This window comes from Mercenaria mercenaria, chromosome 14 (assembly GCF_021730395.1).
Source record: "Mercenaria mercenaria strain notata chromosome 14, MADL_Memer_1, whole genome shotgun sequence".
Classification (NCBI taxonomy): Eukaryota; Metazoa; Mollusca; class Bivalvia; order Venerida; family Veneridae; genus Mercenaria; species Mercenaria mercenaria.
In genome coordinates, this window is record NC_069374.1 from 57,379,098 (window position 1) to 57,396,178 (window position 17,081).

The 17,081-nt window shown below is 36.7% G+C and overlaps 1 protein-coding gene across 1 annotated transcript in view; it reads right to left on the reverse strand.

Annotated features, from left to right (window-relative positions):
* Window positions 1-1,408: 1,408 nt before the first annotated feature.
* LOC128548201 (E3 ubiquitin-protein ligase MIB2-like) overlaps window positions 1,409-17,081 on the reverse strand; it is a 75,561-nt gene continuing 59,888 nt past the window's right edge. The window contains exons 13-27 of the mRNA XM_053522650.1: window positions 16,169-16,340; window positions 15,467-15,573; window positions 13,927-14,121; window positions 12,125-12,354; window positions 11,519-11,650; window positions 11,033-11,137; window positions 9,946-10,111; window positions 9,214-9,332; window positions 8,535-8,692; window positions 7,746-7,902; window positions 7,135-7,289; window positions 6,469-6,598; window positions 5,885-5,987; window positions 5,234-5,307; window positions 1,409-1,564 (exon numbers count right to left, since the gene is read on the reverse strand). Coding sequence (XP_053378625.1) covers window positions 1,409-1,564; window positions 5,234-5,307; window positions 5,885-5,987; window positions 6,469-6,598; window positions 7,135-7,289; window positions 7,746-7,902; window positions 8,535-8,692; window positions 9,214-9,332; window positions 9,946-10,111; window positions 11,033-11,137; window positions 11,519-11,650; window positions 12,125-12,354; window positions 13,927-14,121; window positions 15,467-15,573; window positions 16,169-16,340 — 2,159 coding nt within the window. The remainder of the gene's footprint in view (window positions 1,565-5,233; window positions 5,308-5,884; window positions 5,988-6,468; window positions 6,599-7,134; window positions 7,290-7,745; window positions 7,903-8,534; window positions 8,693-9,213; window positions 9,333-9,945; window positions 10,112-11,032; window positions 11,138-11,518; window positions 11,651-12,124; window positions 12,355-13,926; window positions 14,122-15,466; window positions 15,574-16,168; window positions 16,341-17,081) is intronic.

Here is a 17,081-nt window from a genome sequence, read left to right on the forward strand (position 1 = left end):
CATCTACTCTTCATGACCAATCATCCTATGAAGTTTCAACATTCTGGGTCAAGTGGTTCTCTAGTTATTGATTGGAAATGGTTTTCCATGTTCAGGCCCCTGTGACCTTGACCTTTGACAGAGTGACCCCAAAATCAATAGGGGTCATCTACTCTTCATGACCAATCATCCTATGAAGTTTCAACATTCTGGGTCAAGTGGTTCTCATGTTACTGACCAGAAATGGTTTTCAATGTTCGGGCCCCTGTGACCTTGACCTTTAATGGAGTGACCCCAAAATCGATATGGGTCATCTACTCTGCATGTACAATCATCCTATGAAGTTTCAACATTCTGGGTCAAGTGGTTCTCTAGTTATTGATCGGAAATTGTTTTCCATGTTCAGGCCCCTGTGACCTTGACCTTTGACAGAGTGACCCCAAAATCAATAGGGGTCATCTACTCTTCATGACCAATCATCCTATGAAGTTTCAACATTCTGGGTCAAGTGGTTCTCTAGTTACTAACCGGAAATGGTTTTCAATATTCGGGCCCCTGTAACCTTGATCTTTAATGGAGTGACCCCAAAATCGAAAGAGATCATCTACTTTGCATGTACAATCATCCTATGAAGTTTCAACATTCTGGGTCAAGTGGTTCTCTAGTTATTGATCGGAAATTGTTTTCCATGTTCATGCCCCTGTGACCTTGACCTTTGACAGAGTGACCCCAAAATCAATAGGGGTCATCTACTCTTCATGACCAATCATCCTATGAAGTTTCAACATTCTGGGTCAAGTGGTTCTCTAGTTATTGATCGGAAATGGTTTTCAATGTTCGGGACCCTGTGACCTTGACCTTTGATGTAGTGACCCCAAAAACAATAGGGGTCGTCTACTCCAGCAGCCCTACAACTCTATGAAGTTTGAAGGTTCTAGGTCAAATGGTTCTCCAGTTATTGCTCGGAAATGAAGTGTGACGTACGGACGGACGGACGGAAGGACGGACGGACAGACGGACGGACGGACAGGGCAAAAACAATATGTCTCCTGGGGGAGACATAATAAACAGTGGATACTTAGATTATAGAGCACTTACGGACGCTGAAATACAAACGTTATGTTAGTTGGATAGGAACTGTCACGTCATAGATCCGTAACTGGGTCTGCTACAGATCTCCGTGGATTTGTTGAGTACTTGATTTTATGTTTGTTGAGTGCTTGGTTGACAGACTGTGATTTATTGCCAGAGGGTAAAGGACTCTCAAGGTGATTGGCCTTTTATAACTGATGTAAGATCTAATAAGAAATAATTTTAACATCAGTATGATGTAATATTTTTAATTTATCATACTGTGTTATATATTTAATTTATCACATTTGTTTTATATTTTTATTTTATCACACCGATGATATAAGTAAATTATAACTTACTTTTTCGCAACGATACTTTGGTATGTTTCATTCATTTTTTCACTGACATACTCCGCAGGGCGTTTCTCTGCCTCGTCAAGACCATCGGCTGATACACCATGGTCTATCAAATATTCAACCATTCGAATGAAGTCCGCAACTTGTTCTGTGTCCTGCAAATGTAAGCTTTTATCTTTGGTTTATCGTCGCACCGACACAGTTATAGGTCATGTGGCGACTTTCCAGCTTTGATGGTAGAGGAAGACCCAAGGAGCCCCTCCGTGGATTATTTCATCACGGGCGGGCACCGATCTTCCGTAAACCAGTTGGATGGCTTCAAAACATGAAAAATATTCAACGCCCCGAGTGAAGCCCGAACCCACATCGGTGATGGGCAAGTGATTTGATGTCAACGACCTTAACCACTCGGCCATGGAGACCCCAAATATAGCTTTTAACAATGCTACACGCATGCAATACCTGTTTTTAAATGTTATCTGTCTGTCCCAATAAGCGGCCAAATGGAATATTATAGGTATTCTGAAATTCATTCACTCGAAAAATTTGCATCTATTTCATTTGATATAAATAATTTAAAGCTCTGGGTCCCGAAACCTGATTATATGTATAAAATATCACCTGACACATGAAATGTACATTGTTTTAACTGGCTCCCGAGACCTGATCATGTGTATAAACTATCACTTGACAAATGAAATGTACATTGTTTTAGCTGGCTGCCGAGACCTGATCATATGTATAAACTATCACCCTCTATAAAAAATATACATTTAAATGGACAATACTGCAAGGGAATGACAAAGAGAAAGTGCTGTAATTATTTATCGGCGAGCACGGCGTGTATCATGATGTTCTAAAATATATAGCAAAAGTTGAGGCTCGATCAATGAAACAGATTAAACAGATAAGAGAAAATTCGTAGATCTGGTTCGATTCCCATCATGATTTGTTTATTGTACAACCATACAAATAATAAAGATATCAAGTAAAACCCAGGTTAGATTTATGTACATCTCCCGCAATTACTAGCACATATGCTCGAAGAAAGTGTTGTAAAACACAGTCACAACTAGAAATTGCTTTTGTAAAAAAGCGCCAGTCTCCCCCCAGTGCAAAGTCCTATAGGCAAGAAGTCAATAGGGGTCAGAAGCGAAATTCAAAGAGACACTGACGGTTGGCTGCAACAGGGATCATCTACTTGGCATGTCCAGTCATCCCACTAAGTTTCAACACTCTTGGCCTAGTGGTTCTAAAGTCACTGTTCATGCTCCTGTGACATTGACCTTTGATCAAGTGACCCCAAAATAAATAGGGGTCATGTACTCTGCACGTCCAATCATCCTATTAAATTTCAACATTCTAGGTCAAGTGGTTCTTAAGTTATTTTCCGGAAATGATTTTACATGACCAGGCCCCTGTGACCTTGACCTTTAATAAACTGACCCAAAAATCAATAGGGGTCATCTACTCTGCATGTTCAATCATCCTATGAACTTTCAACATTCTGGGTCAAGTGGTTCTCAAGCTATTGATTGGAAATTGTTTTCCATGTTCGGGCTCCTGTGACCTTGACCTTTAACAGAGTGATCCCAAAATTGATAGGCGTCATCTACTCTGCATGTCCAATCATCCTATGAAGTTTCAACATTATGGATAAAGAGGTTCTCAATTAATTGATCGGAAATAGTTATCCATGTTTAGGCCCATGTGACCTTGACCTTTAATGTAGTGACCCCCAAAACAATAGGGGTCATTTACTCTGCACGAACAGTCATCCTATGAGGTTTCAATATTATGGGTCGAGAGGTTCTCAAGTTATTGATCGGAAACGGTTTTCCATGTTCAGGCCCCTTTAATGGAGTGACCCCAAAAACAATAGGGGTCACTTACTCTGCACGAACAATTATCCCATGAAGTTTCAACATTCTCGGTCAAGTGGTACTTAAGTTACTGGTCGGAAACGTTTTTCCATGTTCAGGCCCCTGCTACCTTGACCTTTAACAGAGTGACCCCAAAATCAATAGGGGTCATCTACTTTGCATGTACAATCATTCTATGAAGTTTCAATATTCTGGGTCAAGTGGTTCTCTAGTTATTGATCGGAAATGGTATTCATGTTCAGGCCCCTGTGACCTTGACCTTTGATGGAGCGACCCCAAAAACAATACGGGTCGTCTACTATACATGACCAATCATCCTATGAAGTTTCAACATTCTGAGTCAAGTGGTTCTCTAGTTATTGATCGGAAATGGTTTTCAATGTTCAGGCCCCTGTGACCTTGACCTTTGACGGAGTAACCCCAAAAAAAACAAAAGTCGTCTACTACACATAACCAATCATCCTATGAAGTTTCAACATTCTGGGTCAATTGGTTTTCTAGTTATTGATCGAAAATTGTTTTCAATGTTCAGGCCCCTGTGACCTTGACCTTTGATGGAGTGACCACCAAGAACAATAGGGGTCGTCTACTCCAGCAGCCCTACAACCCTATGAAGTTTGAAGGTTCTATATCAAATGGTTCTCAAGTTATTGATCGAAAATGAAGTGTGGCGTACGGACGGACGGACGGCCGGCCAGACGGACGGACAGGGTTAAAACAATATGTCTCCCCCAGAGGGGGGAGACATAATAAGGAATCCGATAAGCTAAATGTGAGGGGTATACAAGCGATCCATTCTCGATGGAATGCGTTTTTCGTAGGGGTTATATATGAGATTATAGGTGAATTGCGATTCTTTTATGTATTTTGTCTTCCACACGAACGCCGGACAAACATATAATGCATATATTCGGCCTTTTGACTGATATCGAACAGTTTCTCGCGAAAAGTAATAAAACGAATACATTTGTATTCTGCGTGGATACAATTATCCGTACAACAGCAAACATGTGTCATAAAACTTGCATTTTTACGGTCATTCAATATGTGCTAGAAGCTTAATTTACTATGCATCTCAACGATAACTTATTAAACATTACTATAACATTTATATAACTTGTCAAAAACTAAATATGTCTAATTTTCCTACTACTTACAAATTAGCTCAGAGGTAAAGCATTCTGTTTATGTTCATCAGATGTTTTTTTTTTTTTTTTGCAGTGTGGATTCGAAACTCAACGGCGGCAATGGAGTTTTTCGTTTTACTTTTGCATAAAAATATATTCCTTCATTTCCTCTATGACACAACAACAGAGAAATATCTGAAGCCAATATGGCATATGAGAAAAGTTTAGTATCATCACAGAGATGCATGTACTAAGCTTAAAAATAGAAAGTGAACAATGAACATATGTTACATAATGACATATATGCAAATACAAACAAACGAAGAATATGGGAACAGAATTGAAAACAGATTGGAAAAACAACAAGAAAATCTGAAAAAAATCGTTCCGAGGATTCGAATTCATACAAAACGACTTGGTATCTGCATTTGCTATATACTAATGGCCAAATACTGATATTTACTTGCGAAGAATAGCGCAAGCAATACGAACTGTTATTTTATCTATTATCATGAAATGGACACGCCCTCGCGTTTGCGCGGGAACACGTTATCATTGGGGATTAGTAGTAGCTATATTTGATTGGGCTTTCTTTTTGCGGAAAAAGTGTCGAGAATGAAGAGGGAAAACAAGCCTGAATCTGTCTCTCTGCGTATTGCTGAAAGGTATTATAGATGACAAATGAATAAAAGTTTTACATAGATCTATCTCCGACTTTGAAACGTACACCCGCATCCTGAAAGTCAGCGTTATACACTATCAAGATAGTATAAGGAAATGCCGACTAAAAAGGTCAAACTTTCAGTTAACTTACTTCAGCACCGGCCCCCTCTAGATAGATATGCAGGGAATTCTTCTTTGATGCATCACAAAGGGTAATATTGGCACCTACAACATAAACAATAAAAAGACAGTCTTCTATCAGGACCTTCTATCTAGCCTGGCTCCCTGGCTGCATGGTTATTTTTTATATAAATACTGCAAACAAAATTAGAAAATCTTAAGCCTCTAAAATAGCACATTTTATCTGATGGCTGAACCATACCTATGTTCGGAGCCAGGGGCAATAAAAATGTCGATGTAGAAATAACCTGCTGGAGTTACTTCCCTCCTAATGAATGAACTTGTATATATGTAAATAAGAACAAACATAGGGACGGGAGCCAGTCTACCTTCTATCCTGCCTTGGTATATATAGCTGACTTAAACATACACTAGACTGTGTGTGTGTTTATACTGTGACCAAAATCCCAAATATCGAATATATAATTGGGTCACTGTCACGTCTCTATACAGATACCCAAATGTTGTACAACATATTTGCTTATGCAGAAGAATGTATATCAGTCATGTCTATCATGTTCAATTCTAACATTCCTTTTTCCCTTTTCAAGTACATTTTAGTAGTGTCATTAATAAGACAAAGAAGAAGAAATATCTCCGCAATGTACAACATGTCTATTACCTCCATCAATAAGTACTGTCACAATGTCAAAGATACCTTCCGCACAGGCAAGATGGAGAGGCGTTCGTTCTTCTTTTGTCAAGCAGTCAATCTCAACCATTGGCTAAAATAGAATAGTAAGTGCATACAATCATATCGATATCTTTCGCTATGGACTTTACTAAGAAACTACTTGGGAAAAGCATTGTTCTGCAAGTCATAGCTCTCACGTTGTTATGCGATTCGTGTTATCAGGAATACTATCCCTGCCATAAAGATTTGTATGTGTTGTTTCAAACCAGAACAACTTCAGTCTTTGATGACCCCGTGGTCGTAACTATAAGGCATATCAACGTAAATTTATAAAACTTTTTCAGATCCTTTTCCAGATATTAATATCACTTACAACTTCCATTCAAATGAAGCAGTATTTGGGGATTGTACTTTTTCAAAAGTAGTCCCTTGTTCAAAATTCCAAGTGATAAGTGTTGGGTCTAGTTATGGATTTGGCTGATTCTGCTTAAGTAAGCAATTGCTTCTAAATGACTATTCTTTTAGAGTTAATTCTGTCTAAGCAAAGGACTGTGCCACAATGACTGAACTACCTGTTTGATAAGAAATTCCACGACGTCTTTATTTCCATTGAAAGCGGCAAGATGTAGACCAGAATAACCGTCTTGTATTTTACGTTCTTTTATTTCCATCATGCGCTTCTGAAGTATTTTCTGCACAGCTCTAAAAAAAAGGGAAACAGAAAACTTAAATTAAACTATGGCTGATGCCAAAGCTCGAACAAGCATTGTACTGTCAACATGTCCGTGTGCTGCTACCAAAAACTTGAGAAGAAACGGCAATTGTCGAAATTCTTAATCGACCTTCCAAATATAAAATATATAGATACCTTTAGTAATATATGTTTATTTGTTTTGTTTGGGGTTTTAAGCCGTTTTTCAACAGTATTTCAGTTATATAACGGTGGGCAGTTGAACTAACCAGTGTTCCTGGATTCTGTACCAGTACAAATCTTTCCACTGCAACTAACTACCAACTTTCCCACATGAATCAGAGGTGAAGATCGAAGGATTTCAGACAAAATGTCTTTCATCAAATCGTCACGACGAGCATACGCCTCACCCGATGATCAAACTCACGATCCCGCGATCCGTAGATCTGCGCCCTCCCTACTCTGCTAAGCGGTTGGACTTTCGTGTTATATGACTAAATTAATACATGTGATTATATTTTACGGTAGGGCAATGCTTTTAACTTACTTCAGGATACCTTTTCTGCATGCCAGGAAGAAAGGAGAGAAGCCGATACTATCTGTAATCTGTATGTCCAAGTCTGGCCAGTCCAGTATGATGTCAATTATCTCTTCATTGCCTTGAACAATGGCGTCAACAACTGGGGACTGTTTCAAGAGATCCTGTTCATGAAAAATGACATACAATTGGGAACATTTTCAACATTTTCACAAAACATGTTTATATTAAAACATACAATGGGGAAGCAATTTTCATTAACTACTAAAAATGTTCTGCTAAGCTTAATGTAGTCTATAAAAACTGTATAAAAAGGCGTTTATTAGTGGCCATATACTTCAAGTATGTTCATTTGCAATATAGAAATAATATGCAATTCTATATTGCAATAAACAAATCCTAGTTCACTCGGTTTGCATTAATCTGTTAAATAGCCTGGAGAGGACAACCTTAAGCTTATATAGCTTCCTGTCCAATCCTTTATTGTATATTTGTAATCATGTTGTATAAATATTGCAAAAAAATATAGGTTTAAACAAAATAGCCTAACAAATAATATAGCAGATCAGGGCTGGAAATTTATCTGTCATAGCAATTAAATATGATGATATACTAATAACCTTTTGATTGACGTCGAATTCGAGATCCCTCAGCACCTTCAACAGGGCAACATTTTTACATGCAACAGCCATCTGCACTGCCCCCTGTTTGTTATGATTAACAGTCTTTTTGTCGGCACCTTCTTCCACAAGGAATTTCACCATGTCTATTTGTTCACTGAGGAATTATAAGACTTACTTATAGCAAATACAAACAAAGGAGTAAGTACTGTTACATACTCTACTACTATGTAAAAGATAGTGTGGATGAAATAGATATAACTAAATAACACATAATACAAAAAATAACATTTGCATATAAATGATGCAAATATTAATTTCATAATTTATTCATACACTATTTTTCACACCTTGACAAACAAACACAATGCATCCATAATTACAAGTTAAAACAAATCATCTGCAATTCTGACAGTCAACTACACTACCCCACGCACGGCAGTCAGTCGATAATTATTCAGATATTTGTCAAAGTATTCTTCCTTGCATATTCAGATATTACCTTCAGTATGTCTATTTGACCATTCTCAGCTACACTTACCCTCTGACAGCAGTCAGTAGATGTGTTATGTTCTCTGTAACAGATCGCTGGTACCAGACCAGAAAGAAAAAAAGCCACAGTACATGTTATACGTTATCCCTAGGTACACTATAAGAACCATGGTCATGAGTGAAAAATATACTGACCCATTTCAATCGCGCATATATCACTTAAAACGTACATTTCGATACACTGAACATTGCCTTCAGTATGTTTATTTGACCATTCTTGCAGGCAATTACACTTACCCGCTAACAGCAGCCAGTAGAGGGGTTATTTTTTCTGAATCAGATATCTCCAAAAGAGCGTCCTTGCTGGCGCATTTAAACATTGTCTTCAGTATGTCTATTTGTCCATTCTTACAGGCAAGATGAACAGCAAATTTTCCTTGCAAGTCCATTAACATCTGTAAAACAAACGAACAATAACTAGCGTCCAATATCCACTTCTCTTTTAACACTGAAATATCAGTCTGCTTAATATGACAGTGAATGTTAAAACTTAACATGTCAACCGACACGTTGGTATTTAAAGACAGTTTTTAATCAAAAAGGCAAACCATTTCAAAGGTTCACAGCACTCGACTACACTAATATGTTTGTTTAACTTACACCACAAATCGTGCAGGAAACAAGTGTTGTGTGGTGCGATGTAAGAACATTAACACACCTGTTGCTTCAGCCTCCACAAATCCCAAACTTACAAACGTAGTTGATATTCATTTCTTAGTTAAACTGTAACTGTAGCTGTTCGACAATTTTTTTTGACCCACGAAGAGACCCACAAAGACCAAATGCAGACAAATATCTATGTCAAAAAACATACATGTACTTTACAATCTTAAATCGACACAACAACTCAGTTGAAAAAGACAAGACCTTAATTAACATGCGTTATGTCTAAATATTGTGTACTCGTAAATGTTACCAGTTGTGGCTCGTTTTGTATTATCCTGTTGACTTTCTCTGTCTCTCCAGTTATTATCATTTCGAATAGACCTTCCATTTTCTCCTCGTCATTCACTGGTTCTTTACACTGCTCTTTTACTGTTTGAAAATATCAGGAATAACTTATTTGTTCAGTACTCAGTTGTTGAAGACAGATCTTAATTTGTTTAGTTTGACGCTTTCAGTTTATGGCATCAATATATTTTAGCAAATATGAAGTGAAGTAATATTTTTAACTATACTTGAAAATAATACAATTATATTACTATATAGCAATTATCATATTGATCTGACATATTCTGTTGTTGGGTTATACCAAGACGATTTAGAAAGATCCTCCGGGCGCTGTTTCAGGCATGAGGGAGCACGTGGGTAGCACCACCGATGTTCCGTAAGACAGAAGGATGACTTACTTACATAAAGAATTGTACATCGCTAGCATAGTTTGGACACAGTTCGGGGACATACAGGTATATTCGAAGGCAGTGACCTTAACCATACGTCCAAGGAGGCACCAAAACATAACATTTTAATACAACTGGACATATTTGAACACTTATTCTAATGGTTTTTGCGTATATTCGCCTCACCTACAGAAATACTAGCTGGATACGATATTAGTATATTAATCAAAGCAGCCGGTAAGTAATCTTGTAGTAATCTGTTATCCAAGCAAACAGTTCCAGAATCATTTCAAGGCAATCATACTAACCAACAGGTGGTTTCAAGCTGAAATCATCTTTATATCTGACAAGATCAGCCTTTCCATCAGCAGTGCTGAGACATTCGGGATTAAAGGTCCAAGTATAATCTCCAAACGAAACTTGAACGTCACCATCTTCGTCAATCTCCTCTACCGTACCTTTTCTTCCAATAACCTGGACCATAACATTTTAAATTCTGTTATTTGAAAATTTTTGCAATAACTTTAGCACCTGTTTATGTGTATTACTTTAGGGTTCAGCGAAATTTCTAAACAGTATTTCAGTCATGTAACGGCGGGCAGTTTAACCTAAATAGTGTTTCTGGATTCTGTACCAGGATTAACCTGCTATCCACAAGTAACTGCAAACGTCCCCATATGAATCAGAGGTGGGGGACGTTTGATTTCAGACACAATGTCGTTTATCAATCACGGATCGTCTGGGGATTAAACCCCCGCAAACCGTAGATCTGCGCTCTCCCTATTTAGCCAAGCAAACAGACGCAATAGCTTTTTTAAAATTAGCAATCAGTATTATTTCTTCTACAAGGCTTGTCTTGGATATGCAAAGCATCACGTTTGAATATTTGCAGGCTGATTTATTTTTATACTGTATGTCCGACTTCAAAAATATAAAATATAACTATATAAAATGCGGCGTGTAGCTCAGCGTTCATGTCTAATATCTTGACGTATTAATTAGGTTGGTATTTCCAACTTGTGTTAAATTTCATGTACTTGTTCTTATAAATGAAATATGAATCCCAATACCTATAGATCAAGATAGCTCTCTAACCCTGGGTATACCATGATCTGTTTGAATCATATAGTAAACGCTTTCTATAACCATGTGATGGTTTAAGAATTATGATAATTCAATAACAGTCTTAGTGCGAGTACGAATAAACACTAAACAATGTTAAAAAAAAACAAACACTTACCTAATCATTTAACTAGAAAATAATCAGTATTTTTCAATTTGTAGTTTTTTCTATTGAAAAGTAAAGAAGAAAAAGCGTCTTATATTCTAGTACTAAAAAGCACACATAAATGTCAACTGAACGACTTCCTACAGATTTATGCCGCCTAAACCTACCTTGACCATGAGCTTATTCCAGCCTACCCGGTCAGTTATTAACATCATGACGTGGTCAACACTGTCATTGACTTTCACTACCTCACCTGGCACAAACTCGTGTACCTTTAGCAACAAATATGCAAGTTATTATAACATGCTGTATTCTTACAAATTTCTTGTTAAAACACATTTTAGATATCTTTACTTAAAAAACGTATAAATGACTATGCTATATATGATAAGTTATATAATAACTTAAAGTTTTTCGCAACGTGCATAATAAAGCGTGATAAGATGTTGGATATTACAACAGCACATAAATTATCTGTAGAAATTCTTAGTGTCATAGCGGATATCAGACTACTAAACTTTCTTCATAGTAGAATAGATTAACAAATGGACATAGGAAGAAAACAGAAATATTTTCCTAAAATATTGTACTTATCCAGTAAATGATAAGCTATTCCGCTTTCCCCCTTATTTTTCAAATGTCCGTTTTTATACCTTGCTAAGAACAGACTCGTGGAAGGTCCAGCGCCTAGCGCTCTCAAAGTCCACAGTGATGTCATTACCTTTAGAAACAATCACCACACCTGTCTTGCCAATACACTGAAATATACTCAAAAATACGCCAAACTAAGAACAATTTCTGGTAATCTACATTTGGTAAATTCTTACTATTGATATTTGGTTAGAATTCAGTTTTGATAGTGATAGAAAGCCAATATAACTGACGTAAGTTCTAATACACAAAATACATTTGGAGATAATCTTAAAGGACAAAAATCTAAGCCTGTGAAATTGTTGTATAAAATGAGTAAATAAACTCTGATTTACTACATAATTATTTGAAATATTCATTTATGTACATTTAATAACGTTCGGTAAAATATTAGAGCTGTAAGCTACTGGAGCTAAAAGAGGTTTTTCCAAAATCAATTAATCCTTATCATGCTGGACACGATTAATTCTGATATAATTGCGACCAGTGTATATCATGATCAGCCTGTATGATCATGATCTACACTGTCCGCTATTCAGTCAGTATCTTTTTGGTAAGCACCCCTTTTAACAGTTAATGGTACTGTTCAAATTGAAAGATGGATAAGTCCAGAAATTTAGCAGGGTAAGGGTAAAAATGCTAACCTCTGTCATATGATCGTGCCAGGCTCCTCTCTTGTCTTCAATCATTTTCAGTACATCAACATCAATCCCTATCCTTACTTTGTCCCCTTCTTTGAATCTCGCAGCTTCCTTGTCAACATTATCATCTACTGGAGGCTTTGTGGGAGTTTTCCTCGCTGCAGATGCCTCTTGTGTTTTGACTTCTGGATCAAGTTCTAGTCACAAGAGTGTAAAAATGATTCAATACAGCATTTTCAGGCTTAAAGCGGCATGCCCCCAGATCGTTCGAAAACAAAACAATATTGTTAGATATCTTGAAATAAATGCTATATTTCTTAAGAAGGCTTTTAAACTTAATTACTGACAAACTTTTTGTTTCGGAAACACATGAGAATTTGCTGTTTTTAGTTCTTTTTTATGATGAAAATCGAAAAGTGCTTGTCACGCATTGACTCCAGGTAAACTGTCTCGATTATAAATACATGTATCTATATTTTGGAGGCATTATTCACTACTTTAGCTCTAGCGCTATTGGTTACGACGACGGAAAAATGTCTTTATTGCCGCTGCAGTCCGGGGTTCGATTCCCGACGCGGTCATCTTTTTTTTTCTTAATTTAGAATATTTAAGATATTTTAGAAACAAAAATTCGTATCCTTATGTTCATAATATGACCAAAACTTCAATTTGATAGAAGGATAATTTTTAGCCAAATCTGGAGTCATGCTGCTTTAAACAAAACACGGAATGTAACTAGGCCCGTTTCACTGTTTTAAGTTTAATGTTATGATGCAAGATCATTGGCCATAAGACATTGATCACAAGCCTAAAAAGTTTCATTATTGTCTTCAAAGGTTTACTTTGCATTTAATATTCTTAATAAACGAAGTCCACCCGCTTAGTTCAGTAGGAAGAGCGTTAGTCTACGCATCGCAGGGTCGTGAGTTCGATCCTCGGGCGGGGCGTATTTTCTCCGTGACGATTTGATAAACGACATTGTTTCTGCAATCATTAGCCCTCCACCTCTGATTCATGTGGGGGAGTTGACAGTTCCTAGCGGAGAACAGGTTTGTACTGGTAAAGAATCCATGAACACTGGTTAGGTTAACTCCCCGCCGTTACATGACTGAAATACTGTTGAAAGACCGCGTTAACCCAAAACAAACAAACAAACAAACTTAACAGACGAGAATCCATAACTGAAGTCCAGTCATTATTTTGAAGATATATCGGAAAGAGGTTATCTTTAGTTTCCAGGTAAGAACTTTTTCACAGACAGAAAACAAATCGCAATATTTTCGCAAGTGGTATAGAAAACGGAAGTAAACGAAAAACTATTAAATCTGGTAATCACAAGTGAAAGATATTTTTTCTAACATGCAAAATAAACAAATTTTCGTTTTATTTCAGGTTTTGAACGGTTTGTACCAAATTTGATTTGATATTTTTCAAGCGATGAAAAAGAACTTATATTGGTTGGACTGGTTGCAAGTGAAATACAAAGTACATGATACAAAGTTCTGACCTATTCCTAAAAGGCTCTTCATGATCATTTCCCAGCCTATATTACAGAGAAGTACAGACCAGTTAAAACCTTACATCAGGAGACACTGCAATTCATTAATTGTGTCAACCTTTTAAGACTTGAACCATTATATCTTGCCTTCGGCGCTTGACGTTCAATGCATGTTTAAGTTTGTAACTTTCTTCCTTTCGGAAAATAGGAAAGATGACACACTGTTTTTTGAACAATGCTTCTTTTAACACTGTAAAAATCATGGACATACTGAGAATTGGAAGGTGATCCTTATAGAACTTTCCTCCATTGGCTGGTTTTATACATACAACATCGAGGCGTCCCTTGTAACCAAGGCGATACACGTTTGTATATCCGTTCTCCCACGTAACTTCCGCCGCATCTCTGTCCGTGTCCGGACTGAAGTTCACTATCGCAATGACTTGGCCAAATTTATCTTCACCACCTTTAATAATTAATACAGAATATCATAAAAGAAAATTCTTTTGAAAATATATCTTCAGGCATCCTTAAGCAACGGTAGATGATGACGGTCAGACAGCAGTAGATTTGAAACAGTACACAACATGTAGAAACTGTACTTACCAAAATGTGTATGACGACCGCCCTCTTAGCTCAGTAGGTCTACGGGTCGCGGAGTTGTGAGTTCGATCCTCGGACGGGGCGTATTTTCTCCGTGATAAATTCATGTGGGGAAGTTGACAGTTACTTGCGGAGAACAGGTTTGTAGTGGTACAGAATCCAGGGCTGATATACTGTTGAAAGACGGCGTTATACAAAAAAAACAAAACAAAAAAACAACAAACAAAAAACATACAAACAAACAAAATGTGTATGAAATGAAATTAACAGAATCTAACTAATTTTTTTCTCAAAAATCTATAAAAAGTGAGTACACTGAAAGTAAATATTGTTACAAACATATTGACGCAATAAGATTTTTGTAAGATGTTCTTATATTAGTCAAGAATATTGTACAGAAAGTAGTAAACTGTTGCAACACAGAAAATTTACATTATTGTTGCATTTTTACTAATATCTAACTATTATTTTCATCCAGTGTCATATAGACATTCTATTCCAAACTTGAAATAGACATGCTGAAAAATTTTATGACGTCTGGTGAAGAACATGTTTTTTTTTTTTTTCAAAAACAATGATCAGACACAACATAATGACATTTTCACACTTACTATCATGCATGCAATTTTTTGTACAATATTTATCAAATGATATTTTTTTTCATATATCAGAAGCTGTAAAACATTCAATAAGACCTAGCTGGGTGCTGCGCGATATGATTTTAACATGACCACAAAACGACAAAAACCTGACGTTGTGCAATTTCACTCAAGAAATGGCCCTTTCATTCTTTAAAATATATATAGATTTGATATATATTACAAATGAAGATATCGGAACTTCATCTTGATCTCACTTAATGGTTGGCCGAGATATTTCATAACTGAAGCTACTATATCATTACGCCCTTTTAGTTTTTAATATACATGTATAGCAGTAATTTGATCTTTAATGTACATATACTATCTACTTTAATGTATTTTTCACTTTAATAATTATAGCTCAGCTAAATCTGGCGATAGTAATTATGCCTTTGAGCAATGTGTTCTAGACAAATCAATAAAATAATAATAATAATAAAATAGTTTTCTAAGGCACATAATTATGTCAAAACATATAATAATTACATGTAACTATTAATTAAACCTGTAAAAAGCAATATATATATATATATATATATATATATATATATATATATATATATATACCATCTTGGTTTTGCCACCTCCAGTCAGGGCCTCTGCGCACCTTACATTTCTCAAATATCCCCATGACAGGAAGAGTTCTACTGATACCTCGTTTTGGAACCTTCATCCTAAGAAAGAGAACAAAATGAATTTTGAATAAAGGTAACTGAATGAATAACTAACTAATCTACAATTGTTTGTACACTTTTAAACAAACTTTCAGGTCGGTCTACAAAACAGATTTTCGTACCGGACTTCTCTCTGCATGGCAAATGTATTAACGGAGCAGGGCGGTTGTGGCTGGAGACAATTTGAGTTTTTTTGAGTCAATTATCCTCGAAACTCTCACTACATTAACGAAATGCAACTTAAATGTTGATAAATTACTTTGTCCACCCATGCCTTCTGATAAATATCGAGGATGCAAAAAGGTACCATAACCTTCTTTAATTATTACCACTTGGTACCTTTTAGCATTAATGGGGCGAATTATATTATGACCTTCTGCATCAAAATTGCTTGTAAGGCAGTGTTTATGGCTACAAATCCCCGATAAAAAGAACGTGATTTTAGGATTACAGAAGTTCTGTATTACTAGACAAAAAAAAAACAAAAAAGATTCTGATTAGGAACAGAAAAGATCAAACAATTCACATTATTTGCAAAATATCAATGTTCAGAGACCTACTGCAATAAAAAGTCTTAGCAAATAAAGATAATTACCCCTCAGAACGATCAACGGTGTCATGTCTGATAAACTGATGGGTAATCTGGTGTTTATCATTAAAGTAGCATTCCGTGCATAGGTTAACATCCGGACACTCGCAGCAGGTCCATAACATCCCAAATATAGTGTCTATGTCACAGCCTGCACACTTAACATTGTGCTTGACACCTGGAAAATAAGAAACCAGATCATCATCATGCACAGACATGCGAACTATGCTTCTACTTTACGAAGACTAGCAACAACATTTGATATTTCATTTTACATATGGCTGTTTAGTTGTACCTTTTTTAAACTATATAGCATTCTACAGTAGCAAGGAGAGCCTGAAGGTAATGCCAATAATTCAACAAGAGTGCCAGACTGTTACAAAATCCGCCGGTCGGATGAAAACTGTTCGACTTAGAGAGCGGACAAGGCTAAATTCGCAGTTTTCCGAGTAATTCAAAGGTCATTAACTAAGAGTGTCTGGGGCGATTTGGGTGGTTATCGAACTTGGCCGAGATATTATGCCCACAAACATTGTCAGAAAGTTTGGTGACGATCGGATGAAGACTGTTTGACTTAGAGAGCGGACAAGGCTAAATTCGCAGTTTTACGAGTAATTCAAGGGCCATAATCCAAGAGTGTTTTGGGCGATTATCGAACTTGGCCGAGATATTAGGCCCACAAACATTGTCAGCAAGTTTGGTGAAGAGCAGATAAAAACTGTTGGACTTAGAGAGCGGACATGCTTTGGACGCCGACCGAATCACGGGTGTTCACATAATACGCCTAGTTCTTTCAGAGATGGTTAGGTAAAAATGAAAAGCGAAAATAGCTTGATATCGGAACTGAACACCGCTGTGAGAAAACCAACGCTAGGGCTTTGCTACCAGTATAAATACAGACCAGTATACACCTCTGGAT